This window comes from Acipenser ruthenus, chromosome 13, assembly GCF_902713425.1.
Source record: "Acipenser ruthenus chromosome 13, fAciRut3.2 maternal haplotype, whole genome shotgun sequence".
NCBI classification, from domain to species: Eukaryota; Metazoa; Chordata; class Actinopteri; order Acipenseriformes; family Acipenseridae; genus Acipenser; species Acipenser ruthenus.
This window is the reverse complement of record NC_081201.1, coordinates 22937215-22964572: the sequence shown is the minus strand read 5'-3', so window position 1 is coordinate 22964572 and position 27358 is coordinate 22937215. Positions and strand designations below refer to the sequence as shown.

General features: G+C 38.4%; 1 protein-coding gene across 11 annotated transcripts in view; it reads left to right on the top strand.

Annotated features, from left to right (window-relative positions):
• Positions 1 to 26702, top strand: part of LOC117418255 (serine/threonine-protein phosphatase 2B catalytic subunit beta isoform-like) — a 35937-nt gene extending 9235 nt beyond the window's left edge. Inside the window, exons 2-15 of one of the 11 annotated variants that reach the window (XM_034031098.3) lie at positions 4938 to 5138; positions 6577 to 6701; positions 8367 to 8478; positions 8738 to 8883; positions 10049 to 10188; positions 10291 to 10368; positions 10484 to 10578; positions 11812 to 11937; positions 12940 to 13017; positions 14370 to 14396; positions 17803 to 17884; positions 19362 to 19459; positions 22151 to 22177; positions 24653 to 26702. In XM_034031098.3, coding sequence (XP_033886989.1) covers positions 4938 to 5138; positions 6577 to 6701; positions 8367 to 8478; positions 8738 to 8883; positions 10049 to 10188; positions 10291 to 10368; positions 10484 to 10578; positions 11812 to 11937; positions 12940 to 13017; positions 14370 to 14396; positions 17803 to 17884; positions 19362 to 19459; positions 22151 to 22177; positions 24653 to 24828 — 1511 coding nt within the window. In that variant the 3' untranslated portion in view covers positions 24829 to 26702. Of the gene's footprint in view, positions 1 to 4937; positions 5139 to 6576; positions 6702 to 8366; positions 8479 to 8737; positions 8884 to 10048; positions 10189 to 10290; positions 10369 to 10483; positions 10579 to 11811; positions 11938 to 12939; positions 13018 to 14366; positions 14397 to 17799; positions 17885 to 19361 lie in introns of all 11 variants that reach the window. The other 10 variants (XM_034031097.3, XM_034031095.3, XM_034031096.3 and 7 more) reach the window with 10 other exon arrangements.
• Positions 26703 to 27358: the final 656 nt, after the last annotated feature.

Sequence of the window (27358 nt, the reverse complement as noted above, 5' to 3'; positions counted from 1 at the left end):
GCTAGCTTAGTTCCTGTTCTGCAAATTCTTAGTTCTCAGCTGCAATCACATGGAAGTATACAGGGACAACAGACACCTCCCGTTTCCTAGGCTGTGTCCGCCCTTCTGCGTCGCACTGGCCGACATGCAGATAGAAGGGAAAAAATAGTATTTTTAATCAGGCGTTTTATTTATTTATTTTTTGGGTGGGGCAGGGGGTAAGCAATCTATATAGGCTTGGTTGGTATTTATTTTCTTATATCGACATCTACCTTTTGTATGTATTTTAGTATGTACGTTTGTAGGCTATTAATTAATAAGTTTGAAGTGGCATTTGTGTTTGTAGTTAGTTATTATACATGTATACCATGTGTGTAACACTTCATTATATATTTATTAAGCTTTTAATATTACACCATTTGTTTATAAGTGTTCGGTGAATTCCTCTAATCATGTTGAATGCATTCTCTCTGGTACTCTTTGCTTGCCTCCACGATAAATAAACTTCTCATGATTAGAAGTAGCCACTGAACACTTAGTATTATAAGAACATTATATGGTTAAAACAAGTGAGTAAATCTCATTTATAACCACAAGTATCGAAAATAATTCAATATCTGTTATGAAAATATTTAGGTAGTCTGTAAGCAATGAACCCTGTTCCTGTATACCCTCTCTCTGTATTGTTGGTGTTGCAGCTGAGGTCTGTCAATGTCAGTCTCCCACTCAAGCTCTTAAATTACATTTGCTGCTACTGCTTCTGCAACTGCTGCCACTCCCAGCCAATCCATACTGTAGTTTTCCTCATTTTCCAAGTGCAAATCTCCATGTGATATACCCAGGTATGTCTGGAATACGATTGTCTGCCTGAGGAATGTAAGAAGACTGGACCCCCTTTTGTGTAGAGGTATTCTGTGGGATACTGTCAGTAGGGTTGGCGGAATAAGTTCTAGTGTAGAAGACTTTGTAAAGGGAGCAGAGTCTCATTTTATTTTGCATGTGTAGTGGTTACAGACTATATAGCAGGCCTAAATTGTTAAGTTTCTATTTAGCTGTTGGCCACTGCTTTGTTTTGTGTCAAACCAGTGTTTGTTTCGTGTTGTTTTTTTGTCAGCCAACATTAAATGTGTTATCACTGAACCTCACATCTGTGTGATACCTGCCTGTCTCCTTGACTACTTGCACTGGGCTATCACATGATTCAAACAGAGCAGGACAACAATTTGGAAGTAGAACATGATATTGAAAGAGATTTCTACCATGAAAAATACATTAGGACACCTTGGTTTGTCAGCAAGGGGCATCTACTGGATGGATCAGATGGGACAAGTACATGGCCCCACCTCTGTGCACATGGGCACATGCACCGACCCAGACGATTGGGGAGACTGGGGAGGACAGGGCCTGCACCCTAGGTGGATTCTCACACATTTTAATGTGTACAGTATGTTTGACATTGCTATGACATTAAGGGGCCGATGTAAGGATACGTGCAAAGTGATTTGCGGCTGCAAAACACTCATATTGCTGGCAAAAACAGTGTTCAGCTGGAGTAAAGTGGGACTTTAGTGGTCATTAAAAATGCGGCGTATGTAATGGTTTTCACCTGGTGTTCTGTACTCTCTATCAACTTAGCTCTTTTCCATCATTAATCCATTTAAATTACATTAAAATGTATTCAAATGAAGAAAAGAGCATGGAATTGGGCAGGTATCTGGAATACAAAGCGGTTGCAAACATTATAATGAGATGTAAGGATTTTGCCTTGCACTTGGGCAATTGCTGACCCTCCAAAAACTTTGCACCTCCTCTGACAACGTGCAAACCATTGTAGAAGTGAGTAATTAAGAGCTGTATAAAACCCCACACCTGCAGAGACCTGTCATTGGTCTCAGGATGGCTGCTGTGGTACACCTCCTGTGCAACAACGCTTGGCTCTTGTTGAGGAGAGGCAGGAAAACCTTTGGCGGAGAAGGGCAAGACGGAGAAGACCCTGCATATTCAAACCCAGGGTTTGTTTGGGATGGATTGCCCTCTCCGCTTGCCTCTCCAGTGCTGTCAGCTGTGATGTGGATGGCGGCCCTCCTCCTGTTCCTGCTATATGCCTGTGCTGTGTTGTGAGTTCCGCTTTTCTTTGTGTAGGTCCTGCCACCTTTTCATCACCTGGTTGACTGTCCTCCTGGTAACACCGACAGCATTGACTTTCTCCACTATAGAGGACCATATGGCCTCTTTGGTAGCATAACTGATGTTGGCTGAGGTTTTTCCAAATAACTCAATTTCATGGTGAGTGAACTCAGCCATAAGGATTCTCAGCTCCTCCTAAGAAAACTTTTATTTTATTTTCTGTGCACCAAGAGGACTTTGCTGCCCTTTCTCTGACATATTGTTTTGTTTGGTTTGATTTTCATGCTCCACAAATCTCATACAGTGTCTACTGCTCTCTGTACTCCTAACACTCATCTCACCTCTGGGCTGTAAGTGTGGCCGCTAAATAGCCTGATGCACAGGCAATGTGGATTTTGCAGCGGCAATTGTTTGCATTGCGGATTGAGACATGTGAGCACAGGGGCTCTCGCAGAGAGAGTCTGATGGTGACGCGCTAGTGTCTGGGTGTAAATTAATTTGGCCTGATCCCTCAACAGAGTGTAATCCTAGGGGAAAAGAGGGAGGGGGCCTGATACCAGGATTCAGTTCAAGGGTGTGTGCCTGGGAGTTAAAGCAAGCTTGCATTTATTTTCATTTTCGTGTTGTCTAACTTTGTATTTACAACCCCAGAGGAGTTGTATGTCACCAATCTACTTATTTACACGTAACTCATTTTCTGAGACCTCCCTCCACAGCTGTTGAGAGGTATAAAGTACTCTCAATTGCCCCAATGAAATCATGTTCAGTTTCTCTAAGTTATGTGTAAATTGTATTTAATTAATTCATGCATTTATTTATCTTCTTCAATATTGGCCAAATCATTTTTTTAAGGGATTACATTTTGTCCTTGGCTTGTTTTTGCAGATTACAGTTTTCAGTTTGGAGAATGAATCTAGTGATGCAAGCTGTCTGTTCAGACCGTTTTACACCCTGAGGGATTTAATGAGTTTCTACTACAGTACCGGATATGCGCCAAATCCCCAAATTATTATTTATTTATTTATTTCTTAGCAGACACCCTTATCCAGGGCGACTTACAATCGTAAGCAAATACATTTCAAGTGTTACAATACAAGTAATACAATAAGAGCAAGAAATACAATAACTTTTGTTCAAGCAAAGTACGAGTGTGACAAACCACAATTCAATAATACAGCAGATAATAGTGATAGTTACATCAGGATATGATTAAATACAAAATACTACAGGTTAAACACTTGGCAGATTACAGTATTCTGAAGTACAGGATTAAATGCAGTAAAATAGGGGGCAGATAAGAGCAAAATAAAGCACATTTAAATGAAGGGTGATAGTGTCCCAGCATACAAACAGAGGAGTTCTACAGGTGCTGTTTGAAGAGGTGAGTCTTAAGGAGGCACCGGAATGTAGTCAGTGACTGGGCAGTCCTGACATCTGTAGGAAGGTCATTCCACCACTGCGGAGCAAGGGTGGAGAAGGAGCGGGCTCTGGAGGCAGGGGAGCGTAGCGGAGGTAGAGCCAGTCTTCTAGCGCAGGCGGAGCGGAGAGGTCGAGTGGGGGTGTAGGGAGAGATGAGGTAGCTGGGTGCAGTATGGTCAAGGCATCTGTAGGCTAGTACAAGAGTCTTGAACTGGATGCGAGCGGTGATCGGGAGCCAGTGGAGTGAGCAGAGTAGTGGAGTAGCGTGGGCGAAGCGAGGCAGAGAGTGATTCAACTTTCTTCTCGCTATGTTCTAGGTAACATTCTGTAACAGATTGTGGCAGAGTGTCCCGCCCCTATTTATTATTATTTGTATTTTTGTTTGCGGCGCAGTTAAAAGTGCTGCGTCTTTTGTTATTTGTTTTTTATAACCCGTGAGGATGCGTGGCTGATCAGCTCCTGATTATTTAACTAGCTGACAGTCACGCATCCTTACCAAACGCGTGCAGACTGTGGTCGAGGGGTAATAAGATAATTAACAGCTAGTTAACCCCTCAGCCAGAGTATTAGAACCTGCAGCTGTCCGTGCTATAGGGTTGAGTGTACAGAGAGGAGGTACGGGGAGATAGAGAGGAGACAGAAATAACAATTGCTAAAACGTGCTGGATTAGCCAGCATGACACTTACTTGTTTGTCTGTCTGATTCGTTTGGCCCTCGTGCCCTTTGTTTTGTTGTTTGGTTAAATCTGTTGTTTTTGTTTAGTTAATAAAAATCAGCTGAACGCTGTTGCGTTCAGTTTCACCCACCCATCCATTGTTTTGGTTCAGTTACTTCTTGGTCCGTGACGTCACCACACCTCACCACTGCGAGCCATCCTGCCACACAGATATACGTTTAAGGTTTTTATATATTTATGTTATGTTCCCTAGATGAATTGTCACTTCAGGTGAGCTTGCTGCTTTGGCATTTATATTCTGTTCACAACAAAGATGACAAGGATTAAGAATCTTCTCGAGCAATAGCCACACTCTCTGCTATTTAGCACACTTCATCTCCTCCCCTGAGCAGACGCTAATGGTTTGCTGGTGTTTGCAGATAATGTGTGAGCATGCAAGAGGAAAGGGACCTCTGTTGTTTAAATGTGAAACAACAAACCAATCATGAAAATATTGTCTAGCACTTAAGCCTGATTTAATGCCAAGAAAACAAAACAAAACAATTCCTTCAGGTCATGCCATATTATTATGTATCAGATTCTGAAGAAAAAGTCCAATTATGAAGAAGTCCCCAGACACTGACCAGGAAAGAGAGACAAATGATTTCAGGTTTTCACGTTTTCTGCTTTTCAGCACTTTTACAGTGCCCTGTTAACCCATCTCTCTGTTCTAATTCTATACTTTGTGTATTACAGCTGTGCCATTTCCACCAACGCACCGCCTGGCATCTGCTGAAGTGTTTGATGCTGATGGCAAACCCAGGGCGGACATTTTGAAAAATCACTTAATTAAAGAAGGACGGGTAGATGAAGAAATTGCACTTCGAATTATTAACGAAGGTGCTGAGATCCTGCAGAGGGAGAAAACTATGATAGAAGTAGAAGCACCGATCACAGGTGAGGTCTGACCTCTTTAGAGACTATTAGCTGTCACGCTGTATCCCAGTTTCAGTGTTTCTGTGCCTCCAGGGTATTCTTGTGTAACATTTTTCTTGTGCTCTGGTTGTTTCACCTATTTTTAAGACATCAAGGTTTTTTTTCTTTAATAGTTTTAACCTAGGAAGTCAAACAGTAAGTATAGGGGAGTTCATTTTCCCAGCACTACAAACTGCATTTATGGCCAAAGGTTTTGCATCACCCTAAATAATTAACTAATTTTCCTTCATAAAGTCAAATGCTGAATAATGTTATGTTAACATATTTTATTACATACCGCTTTGCAGTTTTCCAAAACTGACAAATTGAAAAACGTAACATTTTGAAATCTAACATGAAATACTGTACTGCTATTATGGCTTCCGGTAGACTTTTTTCCATCCCTTGAAAGGGTAGGGAGCATTGCTTTACTCCAGTGGCTGGTTTCACAGACCCAGATTAGCGCTAATCTTGGACTGGACGCCTAATGTTGATTTAGGTAAATGAGTTCAAGACTATTGCTAATCGTGTTCTGTGAAACCGGCTGTAAATGTATTGTGAGGTAAAGCAGTAACAGCTAAAACACTGGGATCAGCAAACAAGCATTAGATTCTCCTAACAATGTAGATCCTCCAGTAGCTTCATTTGAAATCACTGGATTTCTCCAAATTAAATGTAACACCAAAGATGCCTTTACAGGGAAGGCCTTTTTGTTTTTTTTTGTTTTTTGTTTTTATTTTGTTTAAAATTTCCAGGAAATGTTATCTGGGCTTATTACAAAAACTAAAAACTGAGTGAAAATCATTGCAAATGATTAGCTCCACAGTTTTCTGTGTAAATATTAGACGTGATATTGGGGGACACAAAGATGAAATCAAGGGAACCGAGAAACAGAAAAGAAAAGTATCTTAAAGCTGGGTGCATTTCATCAATTGTATTTGCAGTAGCACCACTAGAAAACTTTTCTTTTTGATACAGTTTACTGTTGGTGTTGATTTTAAACCATTGAATAATTTGGCCAAATTCAAATACCATATTTTTTTACTTATTGAAAATGTTTGCATTAGAATAATCAGCATTTTCATATACTTGAGTGGTTAAAATGTTTTAATGAAAATTTGTAAAATAAATGAATAAATAAATAAAAAATAAAGGGCTTAATTACAGGGTAGATTCTTTCCACTATAACTGTATTGATAATAATCACCTAGTAAAAACCCTTTCTGGTTCACCAGAAAGGCTGTGATACAACAGCACCATCTAGTGGGTACAGAGCACCATTCCTGTTTCACACAATTTTGTCATGTACACTTACTGTAGAATCATAATTCAGTCAATATGACTGTAGGTAACCTCTATATTAAATGCAATAATGTTGGCGTAAACGTTTTCTTCAGTAAGGCTTATCCTGTCATTGCAGTGTGTGGTGATATTCACGGTCAGTTCTTTGACTTGATGAAACTGTTTGAAGTGGGAGGATCTCCGGCCAACACCAGATATCTCTTCCTTGGTGACTACGTAGACCGAGGCTACTTCAGTATAGAGGTGAGAGTGGAAAATGCGAATCTAAAAAAGAAATGCTTGATTCAGTTTATTATTTTGAAGCACTGTCCACACGAGCGGGTGCTGAACACAGCATTGGAGAAACCATGTCTGCTGCTTAATGATTATTATTATTATTATTATTTATTTCTTAGCAGACGCCCTTATCCAGGGCGACTTACAATCGCAAGCAAATACATTCAAGTGTTACAATATAAGTCATACAATAAGAACAAGAAATACAATAATTCTCAAGTGTGACAAACCACAATTCAATAATACAGCAGATAATAGTGAAAGTTACATCAGGATATGATTAAGTAGTGATAGTTACATCAGGATATGATTAAGTACAAAATACTACAGATTAAACACTTGGGAGATTACAATATTCTGAGGTACAGGATTAAATGCAGTAAAATAGGGGGCAGATAAGAGCAAAATAAAGCATATTTAAATGAAGGGTGATAGTGTCCCAGGATACAACAGAGGAGTTCTACAGGTGCTGTTTGAAGAGGTGAGTCTTAAGGAGGCGCCGGAATGTGGTCAGGGACTGGGCAGTCCTGACATCTGTAGGAAGGTCGTTCCACCACTGCGGAGCAAGGGTGGAGAAGGAGCGGGCTCGGGAGGCAGGGGAGCGTAGCGGTGGTAGAGCCAGTCTTCTAGTGCAGGCGGAGCGGAGAGGTCGAGTGGGGGTGTAGGGAGAGATGAGGGTCTGGAGGTAGCTGGGTGCAGTCTGATCAAGGCATCTGTAGGCTAGTACAAGAGTCTTGAACTGGATGCGAGCGGTGATCGGGAGCCAGTGGAGCGAGCGGAGTAGTGGAGTAGCGTGGGCGAAGCGAGGTAGAGAGAACACCAGGCGAGCAGCAGAGTTCTGGATGAGCTGGAGCGGACGGGTGGCGGACGCAGGGAGGCCAGCCAGGAGGGAGTTGCAGTAGTCTAGGCGGGAGAGTACCAGGGCCTGGACCAGGAGCTGGGTAGCATAGTTGGTGAGGAAGGGTCGGATTCTTCGGATGTTGCTCAGGAAGAATCTGCAAGTGCGTGCCAGAGTGGAGATGTGCTGGGAATAAGAGAGGCAGGGGTCCAGGGTGACTCCAAGGTTTTTAGCTGAGGAATGATACACAAAGTAGAACTTGCTGGACAACATGCTGCTGCACTAGACTAGAAGCTTCGTCAGGGTGAAGTGTAAACTCTGATATCGATGACAAGGAACTTCATGGATAGGATACCAGCTGGGCTTAGTGAGATGACTGTGTAATAGATATTTTCGGCCGATCAGAGACCCCCACTTATATAAGCCTGGGGGCAGCTGTAGAGGAATGGGGAAAGTGGAGGGATGTTGATGCCAACATGAGCCCTGTTGGCTGACTGGAATGCTGGGAGTTTATACCCTGAGGAAAAGGACCTAGCACTGGGGAAGTTGTGTAGTGCTGGGCTGCCTCTCCTCACGTTCTTTGCTTAACAAGCACCATTAGCTGTATACAGCAGAAATGAATATTCTTAATGAAGTTTCATTGATGACAATGCAGTATATGCACTGAGTAAAATTGAATTCACCACTAAAGGGAGGAAACACTTGTAAAAATGCATGGAATTGTTTATGAGGTGAAGTACAAACCACTAAAATACAGTTACAATGCATCATCAATGTATGCTTTTCTTTAACAGTGTGTGTTGTATTTGTGGGTGCTGAAGATCTTATATCCTACCACGGTGTTCCTGTTAAGAGGCAATCACGAGTGCAGGCACCTCACAGAGTATTTTACGTTTAAACAAGAATGTAAGTACATGCTGAAGTATACCAGACTACCTTTCAATGAACTGTATATTTCAGAAGAGAATGTATGTACAGTAGTAAAATTCAGCCTATAACTTCCAAGTATAGACAATATATTGACATGCCAGATTATACAATATAACCTTGGTACATTACATTGTTGTGGTTTCAGCACTTGGCTTCAGTGTTTGCTTTCCCTTACCTAGAACGTGCTGGTGTTCCACTGGTATGCGTTTCTTAAGTTTCTTGCTTCACTTTGCAGGTAAAATCAAGTATTCTGAAAGGCTCTATGATGCATGCATGGATGCCTTTGACTGCCTTCCTCTTGCTGCACTGTTGAATCGTCAGTTTCTCTGTGTTCATGGTGGCCTTTCACCAGAAATTCAAACTTTAGATGACATTAGAAGAGTAAGTATTGTTAAATCTAATAATTGTTTCTGTTTCAGCACAATACAGTGAAGTAGAACATTATTCTCTAAGCTACTGGAAGCATTGTGTATGGTCAAAACACTACAAAGTGTTCAGTAACACTTAAAAGTAGGACTGTAGCTCTGCGTATTTAGACTAGTAATATTTGATTATCTTTTCTATTGTAACGCTATATCTGATATGGTTTGATATCCAGAAAACATAACTGTTTGTAAATAAAATACACATTTTGTGGACGTATTTTAGCTAATCAAGATTAGTACCAATAATAAAGAAATTAGAATCTTTTACAGCTTTTTCAAAGTCTGTTAAACTTGTCATGTTGATACAGAGGGACAAAAGCGTTTGCCAGTAAAAATAGAATGAGAAAATTCCATTATAAAGCAGTGCTGACCAATGCTTTAAAACCCCATCTCTTACAAGCTTTATTATCCCTAATACTGTTTCCCTTGTATTGTGCTGAGAATCGTTTTGATTTAAATTTATTCAGGATATGTAAATCTAATGCAGTGCCATAGGTAAGTGTTTGAAATATGACCCAGACCATGAAATACAAGCAAAGTACCAAAAGATCTTAAATAGAGGAAAAAAGGACCAGTGATATTTTGCTAGTCCTAATGAGGTAATGCTACAAAACTTCTGACATTGCTTCTGATATGCAAATGAAACAATAACAGCTGCTCTTTTAAACTTCACCTGAAGAAGTCGTCTTTTGAGGTCTTGAAAGAAAGTGTTTCTATATCACAATACCAACATCTATTAACATCTATTCAAATCTATTAACAGAACTGAGAAACAAACAACCTGAGTGCGATTAAGACTGTGAAACGTATCATTTCTTTTTTTGATAACGTTAAAAAACAAACCTAATTTAAGCTGGAGGGAAAACTAAAATATACAACACTCGAACTCCAATATAAATGACTTGGTTTCAAATAAAAAGATTTACACAGCTGACATTTGCACTGCTAACTTGTGATGTATTATCTGTGAATAGAGTTTTTTTTTGTTTGGGTGGGAATTACAAAAAGGCAGAGAATAGGCAAACAAGAGACCACTATATTTGTCAAATATTACACATTTAAATGGTTTGAATGAAGTTATTTATTGAGTCCTAATGTACTACTTTGTTTCTTTGATACAGTTAGATAGGTTCAAGGAACCTCCTGCATTTGGGCCAATGTGTGATCTGTTGTGGTCAGATCCCTGTGAAGACTTTGGAAATGAGAAGTCACCAGAACACTTCATCCACAATACTGTGCGCGGATGTTCTTATTGCTATAGGTAATTTTGGATATGTTATATGTGAATGTCCTTTGTATTTCAGTCCTTAAATGATCTGCTAGTGTATGTAAGTGTGAACGCAAATTTAATTTTTATTTTCAGCTATCCTGCAGTTTGTGATTTTTTGCAAACCAATAATTTGTTATCAGTTATTAGAGCACACGAAGCTCAGGATGCAGGGTGAGTATAATCTTGAAATGATTTAATCAACTGGGCTGAAAAGCTTTCATATCTTTGCTCTTAGAAGTCTTGGTGCTTTGATATTTAAAACTGAAATAATCTATTTGTTTTACAGCTACAGGATGTACAGAAAGAGTCAAACTACAGGTTTCCCATCATTGATTACAATTTTTTCAGCACCCAACTATTTAGACGTGTACAATAATAAAGGTAATGCACTCTAGCTTGTGAAATTATTTACGGGACAGCAACCTGATAGCAAACGTAGTTAATAGCAAAGAAAGCAGCGTTAAATACGTTCTCTGTAACAACTTCTCTAAGTTGTCTTAATTGTTCAGTGTTTGTAGGATTAATATAGGGATAATTCATGGTTCATGGTTTTGGTCATAGTCACTCCTTGAGATCAGCAAATGCTGAACTTTTGGTAGTTCCTTGAAGTCGTCTAAAATCAGGAGGGTCGAGGAGGGCCTTAGTTGCTGTGCTCCCTGCCTCTGGAACTCCGTTCCGAGTCATGAGGAATGCTGGCACAGCCAAGTCTTTTAAATCAAATTTAAAAACATATTTGATTGCATTAGCTTATTCTTGATTGGCCAATGTTGTATTGTATTGTATAAATAGGACTGATTTTCGGTTTTAACCGATAAAACCTGATAAAACATCCCTGATAGCCAATAAACACCAGAAAAAACAGTGGCAATGGTTACTCTGCGTACACACAAAAACCCCTGAAGAATGAGCTCGTGACCATAAGGATTTCACTGTGGAACACAGCAAAGGAAAGAAGGTACAACTTAAGTGCAAGTACTGTCGAGTTACTACTATACATATTTTGACAGAAAAAAAAAGTTTGGAAAGTAACAATTTCATACACTATATAAAAAGCGAAAGCCCCCCAAAAAGAAAAAAAAATAACAAATTACTAAACTCAAAAAGAGCTCAAAATAAGTACAGAAAAGTGAAATTTATAAAAACAGACAAACAGAAGCCCTATGTTTAATACACAAAGAAATGTGACTTGGTTATGTCATATTTCTTCTTTCTTGACCTTAATGTGCTCATTTGGTAGGCTTGTGCGTAGAATGTATCTAACATCTTTCAAACAGTTACTGCAGTTGTAATCCAGTATGTTACCGTGTGCTCTTAGAAGTAAAAATATTTTAAAACTCTTGAAATCTGTAGTCCCAAACAAAACTAAAAAATACACTGTAAAAGGGGTACAATTTGAAGAGTAGTGATTATTCAGGCTTGTTTTTTCCATTCACTAATTCACGGTTAGGCCACATTGACAGTACAGTTTGTCGGTCATGTACTATATTTTGGTTTATAGTTGCCCTTCACTAATTTTTTCATAATTATTTTCAGAAAAACAAGGAAGTCTGTATTTTGTTTGTACCTGCTTTTTATTGCAAAAAAAGTACAAAATATATATGAATGTCATTGCAGCGGCTGTATTGAAATATGAAAAAAATGTGATGAACATTCGCCAGTTCAACTGTTGTCCACATCCATACTGGCTGCCTAATTTTATGGATGTATTTACCTGGTCACTTCCATTTGTTGGAGAAAAGGGTAGGTTATAGTACTGTATGTATGTATGTATGTTAAAACAGACATTTAAGTAACATTAAAAACAACTTTCAAATTCAAGCCCTGTTTTTTTTTTTTTTACATTTTTTTTTTTTTTTTTTTTTAATTTAGTCGTTGCCAATTATTTTTTTTATTATTTTCTCCCAATTTGGAATGGCAAATTATGATTTGAAGCTCAGCTCACCGCTACCACCCCTGCACTGACTCGGGGAGGCGAAAACGAACACACACTGTCCTCTGAAGCGTGTGCCGTCAGCCGACCGCTTTTTTTCGCACTGTGGACTCATCATGCAGCCACCCAAGAGCTACAGCGTCAGAGGACAACACAGCTCTCGGGTAGCTTACAGGCAAGCCCGCAGGCGCCCGGCCAGACTACAGGGGTCAGGGGTCATTGGTGCACGGTGAGCCGAGGACACCCTGGCCGACCTAACCCTCCCTCCCCCCGGGCGACGCTCGGCCAATTGTGCGCCGCCCCCTAGGAGCTCCCGTCCACGGTTGGCTGTGGAATAGCCTGGACTCGAACTCGCGACGTCCAAACTATAGAGCACATCCTGCACTCCATGTGGAGCACCTTTACTGGATGCGCCACTCGGGAGCCCCACAAGCCCTGTTTAAAGAAAGCTGAATACGCAAACTGTTAGTGAGGAAGCCTCCTTTTAATAGAATTGTACTGTCATATTCAGTTAGTGTTGCTCAGAAGTTTGAATTGCATGTGTTTATAAAGTGGAAGTGTTTAGGTAGTCTTCCACTGCTCTAGCCCCATGACTTGTAACTAAATTACTTAGGAAAAAGTGGTGCAAAAGCTTAGGTCTGTCCCATAAACTCTTGTGAAAATGACATGGACCGTGATACCTGCTTTAATATAAGAGCTATGGTTTAACATCTCTTTGGAAAAGCACCAGCACAGTGCCCCCTATCTTTGTTTTAATTGGTATTTTGATGTTTGAAGGTGCTTAACAAACTAAAAGGTTGTATTTTCTATAGTTACAGAGATGCTGGTGAATGTGCTAAGCATCTGTTCAGACGATGAATTAACAACAGAGGGAGAAGATCAATTAGATGGTAAGGCAGCACTTATCCTAATAGTTTCACTGTATATGTTGTGCCAAAAAAGCAGCTATCAGGTCAGTTGTTAATACAATACAGCATTGAGGCGTTGAAATAAATTACTCACTTCATCTAAGTAATGCACTCCAAACGCTGTGTGCAAGGAAACCTGTTTGCAATGTATGTACTGGAACTAGTCTGTGTGTTAATCGCATATAGTAGAATTGTGATACAGATTGGACCTGTTTTTTGGACCTGTTAAATGGAAAATTAGCATGACACACATTTAATAAATATGGGCCCAGGTTCCATAAATGTCAATTTCAGTCAGGCACTAGAAATTCTATAATGTACTTTGAGAGAATTGTGAAATATTACTGTATCTAAATGATTTTTACTTTTACACGGTACTACAGGTATGACACGTCCTGGGTCACACAGTACTGTAGCTGGTTGAATCAGCATGTTTCTAACAATTCCACTTCTCCCAAGTTAGTAGAATGCCAGTGGAAATGGAGACGCACCTGTGTATTACTGCACCCAACTGCAGCCCTGTGTTATGTTAGACCAAAATCAGGTCAATTCCATTCTAAGATGCTCAGTTCACAAGTGTTTCATTTGTGTTGTTTGAAATATGCACATTGGGGGATTGATTTGAAAATGTAACCCACAACATTTAATAGAAAAAGTTGTCTTCAGGCTGCAGTCTATCACCCTAAAGCCCATGTACACCAGATAACTTTTCAAGCACTTTCCTGTAATGGACATTTTCAAGTAATAGTTACCAGTAGTAGCTCAAATTATCATTACCTTAAAAACAGTTGTCAGAAATGTGCCTTTGCATACAGTACCTCTGAGATGGAAAGTTGTCCTCTGCAAACAGACAACTGTTTGCTTTGAGACAGAGCAGCTATCGTTCAGACGTTGTTTTTTTGCACTTCTGTCAAATGGGGAAGCATAGTCATTTCTTCACGTTTTTTATTCCTTTATGTAGGGTGAGTATAACGTGGCTTACACACTTCACGCTGCTACTGGAAGTATTGCAACGTTTACCACTCTTGGTTATGTGATATCCATTGCATAAAAATATTTTCATTTTGAAATGGTTTTGTCCAAAGAGTGTGACTATATCAAACCATTTATCTGTATGTTACAGCTTTACAATATTGTTCAGTATTGGTGTTTCAGTAGCTGAATTGTAGTTTTAGATTTTGCTGAACTAATATTTTCTGTGTTGCAGCTTCGCTTTTTTCTTCCTTTTTTCCACCATCATTACTTGTCATGGCAATAAATGATTTCTGTTTTTGTCTTAATTCACTCATTCTCTTCATCATTACACCTCTTTGTTGTGGAATCTCCATCAGAAGAGCGACTCATTTATGGCAATAGAAAAGGTACAGACCAGACTGCACTGTTTCGAAATATGACTGGAGTAATACAAATATAAAATAAACAATCATGCCAACAAAACCCTGTTAAATGTAATATTTCAGTCATGTTTCTAGACTGATCTGTCTTTCTGTGCATGAAGTTTTTTTTCTCTTTCTTGCTTTCATTCCTATATTTGCTACTAGACAGCTTCATCATTCTTACCTTGTTTGTTGCACATTTCTGACCATTTAAACTATTCGCATGAAGAACTCAAGTATAATACTGTAGCTGCTTGATTTACTGTATTGTTCATATAACTTTGCATGCAACTGTAGTTCAAGTAGTACCCCTAACTTTAGCCCACCTTTCCTTTATGAGCAGTGACCCAGACTATATATATAGTTATTTCATATTGGAATGATAGATGTTTTTGATTATTCAAATTAAGTAAGAAGAGGCATGGTGTTATATAGCTAAAACTTTGCATTTAAAGAACAACGGTGATCTGTATGTTTTTATACTGTAAATCAATGGGGCTGATTATTCAAGTGTATGTTCTCCAAAGTACAAATTTGTTAGAAAAGGAAAAATAAACTACCTTTAATGACAAGCTGTTGTTTTTTTTCTTCAATTTAAAAACAGTCAGCAATGTACTCTTTTGAGTAAAAGGCTAAAATACAGCCCCAGTATGTGCTTAAAATGAAGCTTTGAAATGCTGCAAAGTGTCTTTGAATTGGGTGGGAGAGGTGGCAAAGATGAGATTGTCTCCTAATTGGTGTTGAAGAGAGGTTTTAACATTTACAAAAATAAAAAGTGGTGATAAGAAATTAAATGTCTCAGTGAAGTTCTGTTTGGACTTGTCTTTGAGCCCTAGAAACTGTCCGTCTGTCTGTTTCTTTTTTTATTTTTAAAATATAGAAACCTTCAGTTACTGGCATTGCAGTTTAAGCTAGGAACTCTTTAACAGCACATTGGAAAAAATTGTGAAATCTAACATTATTTACAGTGGTGAAATTCATTAACTGTGATTAACTAAGGTTACGGGTATGTTTTACAATTGTTTTTATTACAGATGTTTTATTTATATACAGAAGCAGGTACTGCCTGGTCCAGCATGTGATAATAACTTTTATCACACAAATGTTAATGGACTAATAGCACTTGAATCGCAAATCCTTAAACACATGGAAAAGAAAAAAGATTATACAGGATTATAACGGAACATTATGTGTTGATTATGACATCACAATTGGAACCAAAAGTAACACGTTACCATGTACTGCATGTGATGAATTGTTATGTCCAATATATCGCCACATGTCATATAAATTATTATTATTATTTGTTTATTTAGCAGACGCCTTTATCCAAGACGACTTACAGAGATATTAGTTCATATTAGAATGATATATATTTCTCAAGTTATTGACAAAGCTTCTAAATGTCCTAAATGATTGATATTTAATCTGGTATGCTAACTTTGCTAGACAACACATCTGTATTCCTAGTGTAGATTTAAATTATTGCCACCAAAGCCCTTGTATGTTTTTGTCAGCACAGTCCTGAATTTCAAATGTGTGCTGTTCATACAAAAACTCTGAGCAGTTCATTGCCTAGAAAAAAAAATCGTCTTGTATTTTGCAAGCTGAATGCAATGTCATCAGTGTTTTTTGTCCATAACATGAATTATTCAAATAGTGACTGTCTTGAAGGGTAATAGAATACAAACATTGACTGGGCTTATAGTGGAAAACTGCAGTCAATATCTGTGTAAATCAACCTGTGATGTCAGAGGGCAGTAGGGTTTTGACAGTTGAGGCACATCAAAGGGCCTCAACTCTAGGGTGGCTATTGGCTGGTTTGTGACCAATAGTGCAAACTGTTTTTGGTCATGTGACACTATATTAGCCAATGTGGTTATGAGCTTCAATCTAATGGTTTAATAATTGCCTGAGTGTTACAGAGGTTATTTTGATAATGGCTGAGGGCATTATTGTACAGTCAAGGTGTATTTGTAACCCATGACAAACAACAGTCACTATTTGTTTTATTACAGCCTTTTCTCAATAATCGTGTTGCTGTCGGTGCTGGGGAGTACCAGTTCATTATTATTATTATTAGTATTATTCAACAGCATCAAAGACTTTAATAAATGCTAAATAAACAAATAATTTAATAACAGGAGCAACAGTGCTCAAAAATGATCATATGACCTGATTCTCAAATGAAAAGCAAAAAAAATACAAGGCTGTAATATGTATGCATACATACTGTACACACACACAGGATGATGCAAAAGCCATGCACCTTAGGAAAGACTAGCTCTGGTTCATTCACTTAAGGCGATGTTCTGATGTTGGCAGATGTCAATCTGCACACACATCAATAGTTAAGGACAGTGGTAGGTTTGGTCCATCTGGTGTGCATTGTCCCCAAATACAAGAAGACTATATCTACATAGATTATTTATTTGAATTGAAAATAAAAGCACATAATAATATATATATATATATATATATATATATATATATATATATATATATATATATATATTGCCCTGCTAGTTCAGTAGTTCAAATAAAAGCACATATTGTGCTGTTTTAAGAGTCCAACCAACTCCTGACGCTTACAGATAATTGTCAGTGTTTAGTGGATAGCTAGGTATTAGTTGCAGAGGATTACAGATTGAAAATGTGTTTTACAACATAATATCAAGCTTGACAGTGTATGACAGTGTACCTAGCTATAGAGAATATTCTGAGCAGATCTGCACAGCATGGTTTGCCAAAGCTTAGAAAGCAGAGAAAGCTGTAGCTCGGCTCTGAATGCACTCTGCAAAATATACCTGTCTATAAAGTGTGTTTGTGTGCAGGGTCTGATGAGATGTTTTAATGAAATATTTGGAATGAGTAAACTGTTGCAGATATAAATGGGTGCTGGGGAGGCCGTCATGAATCTGGCAAACAGACATGTGCGCCTGTGTTCCTGAGCTTGAGAACAGACATATGCGCCTGTGTTCCTGAGCTTGAGAACAGACGTGTGCGTCCCTGTTCCTGAGCTTGAGAACAGACATGTGCGTCCCTGTTCCTGAGCCCGAGAACAGACATGTGAGTCCGTGTTCCTGAGCCCGAGAACAGACATGTGCGTCCGTGTTCATGAGCTCGAGAACAGACGTGTGCGCCCGTGTTCCTGAGCTTGAGAACAGACGTGTGCGTCCGTGTTCCTGAGCTTGAGAACAGGTGTGTGCGTCCGTGTTCCTGAGCTTGAGAACAGACGAGTGCGCCCGTGTTCCTGAGCTTGAGAACAGACGTGTGTGTCCGTGTTCCTGAGCTTGAGAACAGACGTGTGCGCATGTGTTCCTGAGCTTGAGAACAGATGTGTGCGTCCGTGTTCCTGAGCTTGAGACCTTTTTTATTCCTTTGAAAGTAGGTAAAGCCGCAGCCAGAAAAGAAATCATCAGAAATAAGATCCGAGCGATCGGCAAGATGGCCCGAGCCTTCTCTGTTCTCAGGTAAGGGACAACCTCACTGGCTTGCTTTCATATTGTGAGAAATAATGTCAAAATAATCGTAAACAAGTCCTGGAGAGATTCATAAACACATATTTCAAAAGTTCCAGTTTTATCCTGTGTTTTGAGTTTGTTCAACTTTATGACTCCCAGCTAGAGCATATTGTTTAGAGACCTACTTTTACTAGCTTGCAGTTAAGACAGCGTTCACTCTGCTGATGAAGAAACACTTTTCCAAACCAATCTAAAAGCACACTGCTGTTAGTTATCATTCTCATAACAGTCAAGCAGATGGCAGCGTCCCCTCACAGTATCCTCTGAAGTGACCTATATTTATCAGGGAAATAGAAAAAGACATCATCTGCTCATAATGTTAATACAACACACGTTTACTAAATTCTCACAAAGGGTGAGGGTGTGTACACTACACGCATTAGTGTACAATTGAATTAAAACAAATATTCTGTATAGTGCAGTCAGCTCTATGGAGTTTTGCATAATCTCCAATGAAATGACCAAAATACAATTTCCATTTTATTTTACCTTAAAGTGATTGCAGCTAACAAAATAATACCTCTTATCCAATGTGCCCTTCTATATGTTATATAGGTCTAGAGAAGGAGATGTGATACCTTTCATTGGACTAACTAAACAATAATTAATCACAAGCTTTCAAGACCTCAAATGTCTCTTCTTCAGGTGACAGTAGGAAAGAGAAATTGATGTTTACATTATATAGCTCTCAAATGTCCAGTTTTGAAAGGAAAAACAATGTATTTTTATTTTAACACATGCTATTTGCTGCTACACTTGGTTAAAGAAATATCGGTTTGCCAGTCATGCTTTTAGTTAGTGTTGCACTAGAGGGTGAAACAGTTCCCACCCCTCAATAGATTATTTCCTGTAATTTTAAATTGAAAATACATGTGTGCTATAACATGTGTTTCTTTTAAAACTGCCCATTTAAGACGTAGCTAAAGAAGTGCAGAACAGGTAGAATGTATTGAATTGTTTTGCTAGCTACAATTACTTACAGGAGTCATGTTTAGATCTTATCTGTAGCACCTGAAGTAAGACATTTGGTAAATTACGGTTAAATAATGTGCATAGTATATTTCTGCATGAAAAATGCCACCTGTAAACATGATCATTAAAACAACGGTTTGCACCACCTCTTAGTGGTAGGTCAACCATGGTTCAATAAAAACAATAAAGGCTCAAATGGAGGTTTTGGAAATATTGCATAATTTTATATGATTCTTCAAAAATGTTGGAAAATGTATTTGGTAGAACCAGCCACTTTAAAAGGTGTAAAAGGACACATCGAACTGTTAGATCAACTACTGTATACAAACACTGGCATTCCAAACCTCTCTTAAGTAGTACATTGAAATTTAAAGAGGCATTGTCACATCCTTCTAAACAAGATAACACATTGCGTGGGATGATACCAGATTCACTGTGTTGTTGTTGTGTGCAGAGAGGAGAGCGAGAGCGTGCTGACTCTGAAAGGGTTAACTCCGACGGGGATGCTGCCGAGCGGAGTGCTGGCGGGAGGACGGCAGACCCTGCAGAGTGGTAATGATGATGCTTCCTTGCAGCTTGCTGTGCCTCAGATGGGCTGGAGCACCTCTCACTCTCTCGCTAGCAATACACATAATGCATGCCGGGAATTCCTTATGCTTTTCAGTTCCTGTCTTAATGGCTGATATTCCACGCAGCGGGGGCTAACTTTCAATGCACGTCTGACCAGGGTATACAAGGGAAGGAGTTCAAAAAAGAAATTACAGCCCTATAACTGCAATAATTGATGTGCACTGTTAACTTCAAAAGCTTCCAAATAGAAAAACACACTTGCTAAATATTTTTTTTATAAAGTAGCAGTCTGCAGTTCCTTATATGAATAATGCAACTATTTACCGTATTCCTTTGAATTTAAGGCACACTTAGTTAACCATTTTTTGCTTCTCAAAAATAGCCTGCGTCTTAAATTCGAGTACAGTATAGTGATGCGTGTATTAAAATCAGCAACAAAAGACCTGACTACCCGAGTACACAAACAGCAACGTGACTTACTGCTGAGAAAAGACTAAAGACTGTCTGATCTCAAATCATCCATTACATACAGGCAGCCATTTCCAAAGAAGAGTCATTAGCTTCCTGAGGAATTCAAAGTAGCTTTTACAATTTCAACGTTTTTAAAAAACAGTACCAGCTTGGACAGAATGGAAATGCTGATCAGACCCTCATATTTTTTGAAATGCCAAGCAATACCACAGTTCACAAATTGAGAGAAAAACAGGTGTGAGTAATCTCCATATGCATGTGTTATTATTTATTTCTTAGCAGACGCCCTTATCCAGGGCGATATATTCTGTTGGTATTGTGCATACCATTCTGACTGTTTTATTTGCAATGCTATCAGTGCTGTTGTGATTGCTGGTTACATGTTGCCTGGTGTTGTGTCGTGCTTGCTGTTGCCGGGATGTGTGATACCGTATGTGAATGAGGGGTGTGTGTACGACACAGACACCATCTTAAGTACTATATTACCACAATAAACAAGCTCCATGGTTAATCTACAACAACTTCAGGTCAGTTTTGTGCGATACTAAAGCGTAATTGAGGTTGTATCTTTGTAAATGCATATTTATTTGATGTTTTTTTTTTTTCCTCAAATTGAGGGTGGGAAATTTGGGCTGCATCTTAAATTTGAAGGAATACAGTAATTAGGTGTTCTGCAGCTTTCAAATATACTAGGAAAGCTGAAATATATTAAGATGAACAACATGGATGTTGTCTTTTATACCCTGGTGGTACTATGCCCTAGTCCGTGCCCTATGTCATGTATGTGTAATGTGGTATGTACATGTAAAACTGGCCTCCTTAAAATGTCCCTGTACTGTCTTTTCTCCTCTGATGTAGTTGTTTTTTCCCTAGATTCTGTCTTTCTAGGTGTGGTTGTTTGTCTGTATAACTCTTGTCAGAACCATTTTCCCGGGCTGTGTTCTCATATGTACCAAAATATAACTTGACGCTTGCGCTTTCAAAGTTTTGGGCACAGTTGTTAGTGAACATTCCTAGGCCTTTTTGGATTTTCTCTTATAAGCTCTTAGAACTAACGACTGTCTCAAAACGTTTCATAATTATTTAAATATCTATACTTTATAGATGTGTGTGTGTGTGTGTGTGTGTGTGTGTGTTTGTGTGTTGAAACCTGTAACTGAGTAAAAAATAACACATGTTTATTGAATTGTGTGCATATATTTTGCATGAAAATAAAAAAAAATGAACTTTGCAGTTGCATCCTTAATCTGGTTTTAATAAATTCTGTGTAAAGAAAAGTACTCCGTGATTAAGTGATATAAGTACTGCAAAAGAAAGTGTTCCACACTGTAAATTGTCATAAGTGCACATTGGTATAATAGATTCAGAGAATAGTGATAATGATCATAGAAGTATACATGTTATCTATTTAGTAGTGATCACTGTTAAAATAACACATCAAAGGGATATAAGCAACTTGTCTAGGATTTAATTTTAATTGTGTAAGCAAATAACAAAATACCAGTAATTGTAATTATGTTAAAATATCAATTATTCAATCATCTTTATCAAAGTATTGCTTATTTTGTCATTTGGATGCAAGGCTATATTTTACTTCATTGCACCCTTTTTTCAGAGATTTCAGCATTATTGTTCCACAGAAATTTCACAACCGTTACAGTTTAGTCACCTCATTTTAGTGAGCTACTACAGTATATAGCCTGTACACAAAAAGCAAGGGGTGCCTGTTTCTGTATAATTCTTCAGGAAAACTACTTGTATTTCCAGTAGGATTTAACACATCGCCAATGGCCCAGTATCCACAGTTGTTCTTCTCTTTGTGCCTTCAGAGCCTTTATTGTATTAGAAAAATGCAGGACCTTGAGTTTTTGTTTTTCAGAATGTCTTCTTATCATAAAAGTACTTTACATTAATTCTAGAATTAGCAGCCATGTTCCTTTCTCATTAAAAAAAAATATATCCTGTTACATGGACGACGAGTCAAATTAAATAAGTAACCAGCTATAAATGTCATTTTTTTAAACCTGTTTTATTTATTTATTGCACTATTTTCATATAATACTTACCTGATATGAATATTTCTAACCCGAGACAGTGTCTGTAAATGCAGCGTTGATCCTTGCTTATATGCGGTTTGCAATATTACACTTGTCATCTCTCTCCTCATTTCATTGTGCATGCAATTTGCCCACTTCTGAACAGCCACAGTTGAGGCAGTAGAGGCTGAAGGTATGCTGAAGTGTCTGTGGTTGAGATCTGTGGTGGTCTGGTGGGGTCTGTAATAGTGCTTTGTGGGGTGTGTTTCCTGTGGACAACCAGAGATTATTCAGTGATCTACCCCTCATAAACTATTGTTCCTATTACCTATTGTTGTTGTTGTTTTTTTAGCCGGGGTTAAACCAAAACATTTTAATAGAGTAACCACTGATCTAGAACAGCATGCCTGTTTATTTGCAACATAAATGTTGAATGCTGTTTTACGGTGCGTGGTCTTTCTGCATGTAAGTAACGTTTTGCATGCTTCTGTTCTGAGTCTGACCTAATTGAATATAAAAGGTCTGTTTTATTATTTTGTTTATTTATTAACCAAGTATGTATTTTATCATAATCAATAAGTTTAGTAGTACAAAAGGAAAGGGTTATACATATTCATGATGTGTATTTAAATTGTAATAATATTTATTAAAACATGCACAGTTTAGTTTTTTTTTTTGTATGGCATTTTTAATATGTATATCTGTAAGCATTAGACAAGGTTTATACAGTTAGTTTACAATGCCAGAAAATGAAGAAGCAAAATGTGAACATGGCCACCTATTCATTTCAATACCTGCTTCTCCAATGAGTCACAACATTCACTGTTTTATGTTCCTCTTTCCATTGAATCAATTTGTATTACATCCACCTTGTGAGGAGGTAAATGTAGGCCAAATGTTCTTTTTTTGTGAGCTTTCAACATGAAATTGTGTTTGTATCAGATCAATAGCATTTGCATCCTGCATTTGAAATTTAGAGTCTTGAGTCTGTGTCTCTCTTTATGAAAATATTGTTTTGAGTTCATTGTTGCCCACAATTTGACCTCCTAATACTGTGTAAATACAACATTTGTGAAGCTATAGTCTTCATTTGTAGCTGTTAATTGTTGGCTTTTATTAGGGACATTAGAAATATACCTTTTCCTCGTTCAATTGACCAAACAGTGACACTTCCACAGCCCCCATGGTAGATGTTGATCTGCTCACACCATAGCACCCTGGAATCTGACCTTTAGTATGGTTGGGGCTTATCAGATGCTCCAAGAAGCCTTGTATTAGGGGGCGCTGTGATGTAAAAGGATCTCAGTCCTGTCTGTGCAGAGAGCAGATGTGGTAACCCCAGTGTCCTGATATATATCCCAATATACAGTAGGTCACTTTGACGTCAACATTCTCGAGCAAATTCCCCTGAAAATGGGGGCTTGACATCCCTATTTGGTGTTGGCTTTGGCGAACTTCAAAAGGGGAACCATATCTGACCCTCGCTCAATGTTGTGGGCATTTTGCAGGACGCTAGTTTAGCACATTTAGTCCCTATGTTTGCCTTTTAGGCGTCCCTAGAGAAAGCTGTCAAAGTATAAGATCCACTAACCTCAGTGGCTAATATTTGCACTCCAGCCAATGTTTGTTATCCAACAGTGCTCTTTCCAATGGTGTGGGATTTTTCACCCGACCCTGCACATATTTCATGATAATCTCTCAGTTTTAAACTGGATTGACTGTATATAGAGGATTTGACATAGTTGCTGCTTTTGTTTCTAGCCTTTTGGCCTTGTATGTTTTTCCTGCCTTTCTGAGGAACAAGTTTCATGTTTACAGCTTGTGGGTCCAGTGTGATCCTCCACCTGTATGTGATCTTGTTTCCTTTCATGGCAAATGCTTTTGTTTGGCTTATTACCGAAATCTTCCAGTACAGTGAGCATAATTATACCTTAAACCTCAACACTGGGGGTCCCTGAGTGACTCACCTGGTAAAAGCACAGCCACATGGTAGGCAGGGCGAGTCATACAGTCAGGGGAGCGCAGGTTCATGTCCTGGCTGTGCACAGTGGACAGTCTTCACTAGGGATTCCGGAGGGAAGGTTGCATTGGCTCTGGCGCTCCCATGGGTTAGGGATAACTTAGCAGCCAGACACCTGGTAAGCTCAAGCAGACACCTGCAGGGCTGGCCTTTGTCCTCCAGATGCTGGTAGCTTGCTGACATCTGTCCTCGAGTTCCTGGGTGTAAAAGAGGAAGCTGGTTTGGTCGTGGGACCAGAGGACGTCCACTGGACATTCAGTTCTGCTGAGCTGAGTGGGTAATTGCTGTGGTCAGGGAACATAAGTGGACATTATAAATCAGGGATAAAATAGTTGGGCACTCTAAATAAAAAAATAATAATGTGGAAGAGTAAAAATAATATGGCAGTGTATTAGTAATGCAGCAATTCCTTGAGTAAAATATGTTCTCCTAATTGGTGGACAAGACTAAAGATTACCATCATATTCATAAAGACAGTTTACAGTCGACTGACCATGTGTGTGTAATACCCTTTACTATTTGCTTACAGAAATACAAGTAGGGCATTTATTTTATACTAATCCGTTACAAAGTAAGGTATTATTTGACATGCATCACTTCAATTTTTTTTTTCTCCTCACTCACTCATTAAATTTGCATTTTGTTAAGCAATCCAAGGATTCTCACCACAACATAAAATCTGCAGTTTTGAAGAGGCAAAAGGCTTAGACAGGATCAACGAGAGAATGCCCCCGCGGAGAGGTGCTCTGCAGCAAGATGGTGTTAATTTGGTACACACGCCAAATGCCAATGACATCGGGACAGGCAACAACCATGCTCAGTGATTTACCCCCAGTCCCCTAGCCCCCACCCCTCCTGTCTGAGATTTTCCTAGATTACTGCTTCTCAAGGGGCTTTTGGAATTTAATACTATCGACTGTAAGGTGTGGTTTGGAGAACTACAGCAATGCAAGCCAACATGCTATTGTACCAACAGCCACACTGGAAGTGATGATAGACATTTGTGAGCATGGACTGTGGACTTTTTGGGGAGATGGGGGGGGGGGGGGGGGGGGTTGGTTGCAGTCTCACTTAATCAGGTAGCATCCCATGCTCACTAATGTGGGCATAACGTTTACAAGCGGTGTCTAGTACACTAGTTTTAAAGTGTATTTTTTAATACATTTTCAAAACATAACCGTATTTGCTAAGTGCTAAACATGAATTTAATTATTATTGGATTTTGTTTTTGCTTTATGAAATGTCTTTAAAGGAAAAAAAAAATGTTTCTAAATGCATTTATTAGAATGGTCTTAACTATATAAAAGGCTGCAAAGATGTATTTTAAATATATAAATGCCAAAAAAAAAACTAACAAAAAAAAACCTCAGCTGTTAGTTTGCAACATGCTGACCTCAGATGTATTCCCTCTAATTGCTAATTGTGTATTATACTTTTGAGGCTTAATGAGATATTTTATATGGGAATGTTAATTACTTGAAACTGAATTGAAGGCTTTGCAATGGTCCAAAAAGTCACCAAGACAACCATTGTTTTTCATCTAATCTGTACATTCTGCTCAAACTTACCTGCATGCAGTCATTCAAGAGTTTCCAAACGTATGCTTGGCAATCTGCCAACACCCTTTGCATAGCAGATTCTGGAAAACTGCGTTCCATATTTCATTTACTGACGTCACAAAAAAAAAAAAAAAACCTTAACCTAAAGCTAACTACATTGCATAGCTTTGCTGAGTTCTGCGGGACGTGTCCAGGGAAACTATTGTTTTCTAACACTCAAGCTCACACTCAGGCTGTGGGGTGTGAAGACTGAAGCTGGAACCCAAAGTAATTTATTTTTTGCCATAAGTATTTTCATCTATGCAACGGTTATTTACCAATTTTCCCTTAGTTCAGCCAAGACCGGCTAATTTAAATCTAGCTATTATAATGTGGCACATATGTACAGCTTTTTCTTTTCAAGAAAGTCATTGCATTTACTTTTATGTCTTGGTGTGCTTTTTTGAATCAGATTGTGTATGTCTTGCTTCTGTGCTTTTGCTGTCCCTTGCATCCCTCTCAATGGCAATATGGAAAGTTTTAAATAAATGACACGTCAATCTTAAAATAATATAATTTTAATTAAAAGGGTACTATTTAAATTTACAGGAGCTTGACTGTGTGTGTGCATGTGTTCATATATTTAATATATATTTAAGCCTATGGGATGTCCTGATGGCCCACAAAAAACGTTGTGTTGACACTATGGTTACTTTGTTATCAATATTAAAGCTGCTTAATTACTAATGTTCTGGGATAAAAGTCTTTCAGACTTTTTTTTGTCTTATTGAGTCAAGAAGAAATGGAAAAACTAGATTCAAACTGTAAAGCAATTAAAAAATGTAAAACACAAGTCTGCATGTTAAAAATCATAGAAACAAAACTGCTTGGGTAAATGGAAATCCTGTTAAATGTGTACTGTGTCATCACTTCATTGTATTACTATTTCAAACATTTTACTACCCAGTTGATTTTTTTCCTCATGCTCGGGTACACAGCTTGAACCAGTTTTACACATCACTAAAACTCATCTCTCTTGTTTTTGCCATAAAGCACAACATGTACATATTATTATCTAAATCCAGTGTTTTATGCATGTTCTGAACTACAAGTGTTTTATGAAAACAGTAGCACACAATAAATGTTGTGCATGAGCTGCTGCTTCAAATTGTCTGGATCTTTATTCTTAGTTTGAGTAATTATAATCAATTTATGCTTTTCCCATTGGTGGGTTTATCGGTTGCATGCAATAATAAATAAATCAGGTTTAATCACAAATCTTTGTACATTATACATTAAGTTATTCCTAGAAAATAGATAAACTATTACCGCTATTTCAGTCAATGCTATGGCATTTGTCTTACCACATAGGAGTTAGGAAAGCTTTGGAACAAATCTGTATTTGAGAATCCTCTTGGAGACTGTAGCTAACAAAATAATTCCTATTGTGTACTTTAGTTATAGAGGTTTTTAAATGTAATTTTGAAAGAAACACACTTTATAGTAAACATGTATTTTTATTTTAAAACATGGTACATCATACTACAATTGGTTAGAGAAATATCGGTGTTTGTAAGCCGTTATTTCAAATAGTGTTGCACTTGCTTGGTTATTTTACCTGGAAGGTGAAACTGTTCCTACCCCTTCAACTGCTTCTTTCCTGTCATTAACCAACCAGCTGCTTTCAAGCAGTAACATGCTTCGACCCTGAAGACACTGAAGTGAAGTGACACTGGAAGCATTACAGATTTCCTGAGAATAAGGCATAAAAACATAACTAACTCACTTGACAGATATCATGCTTTAAAATCAAAAT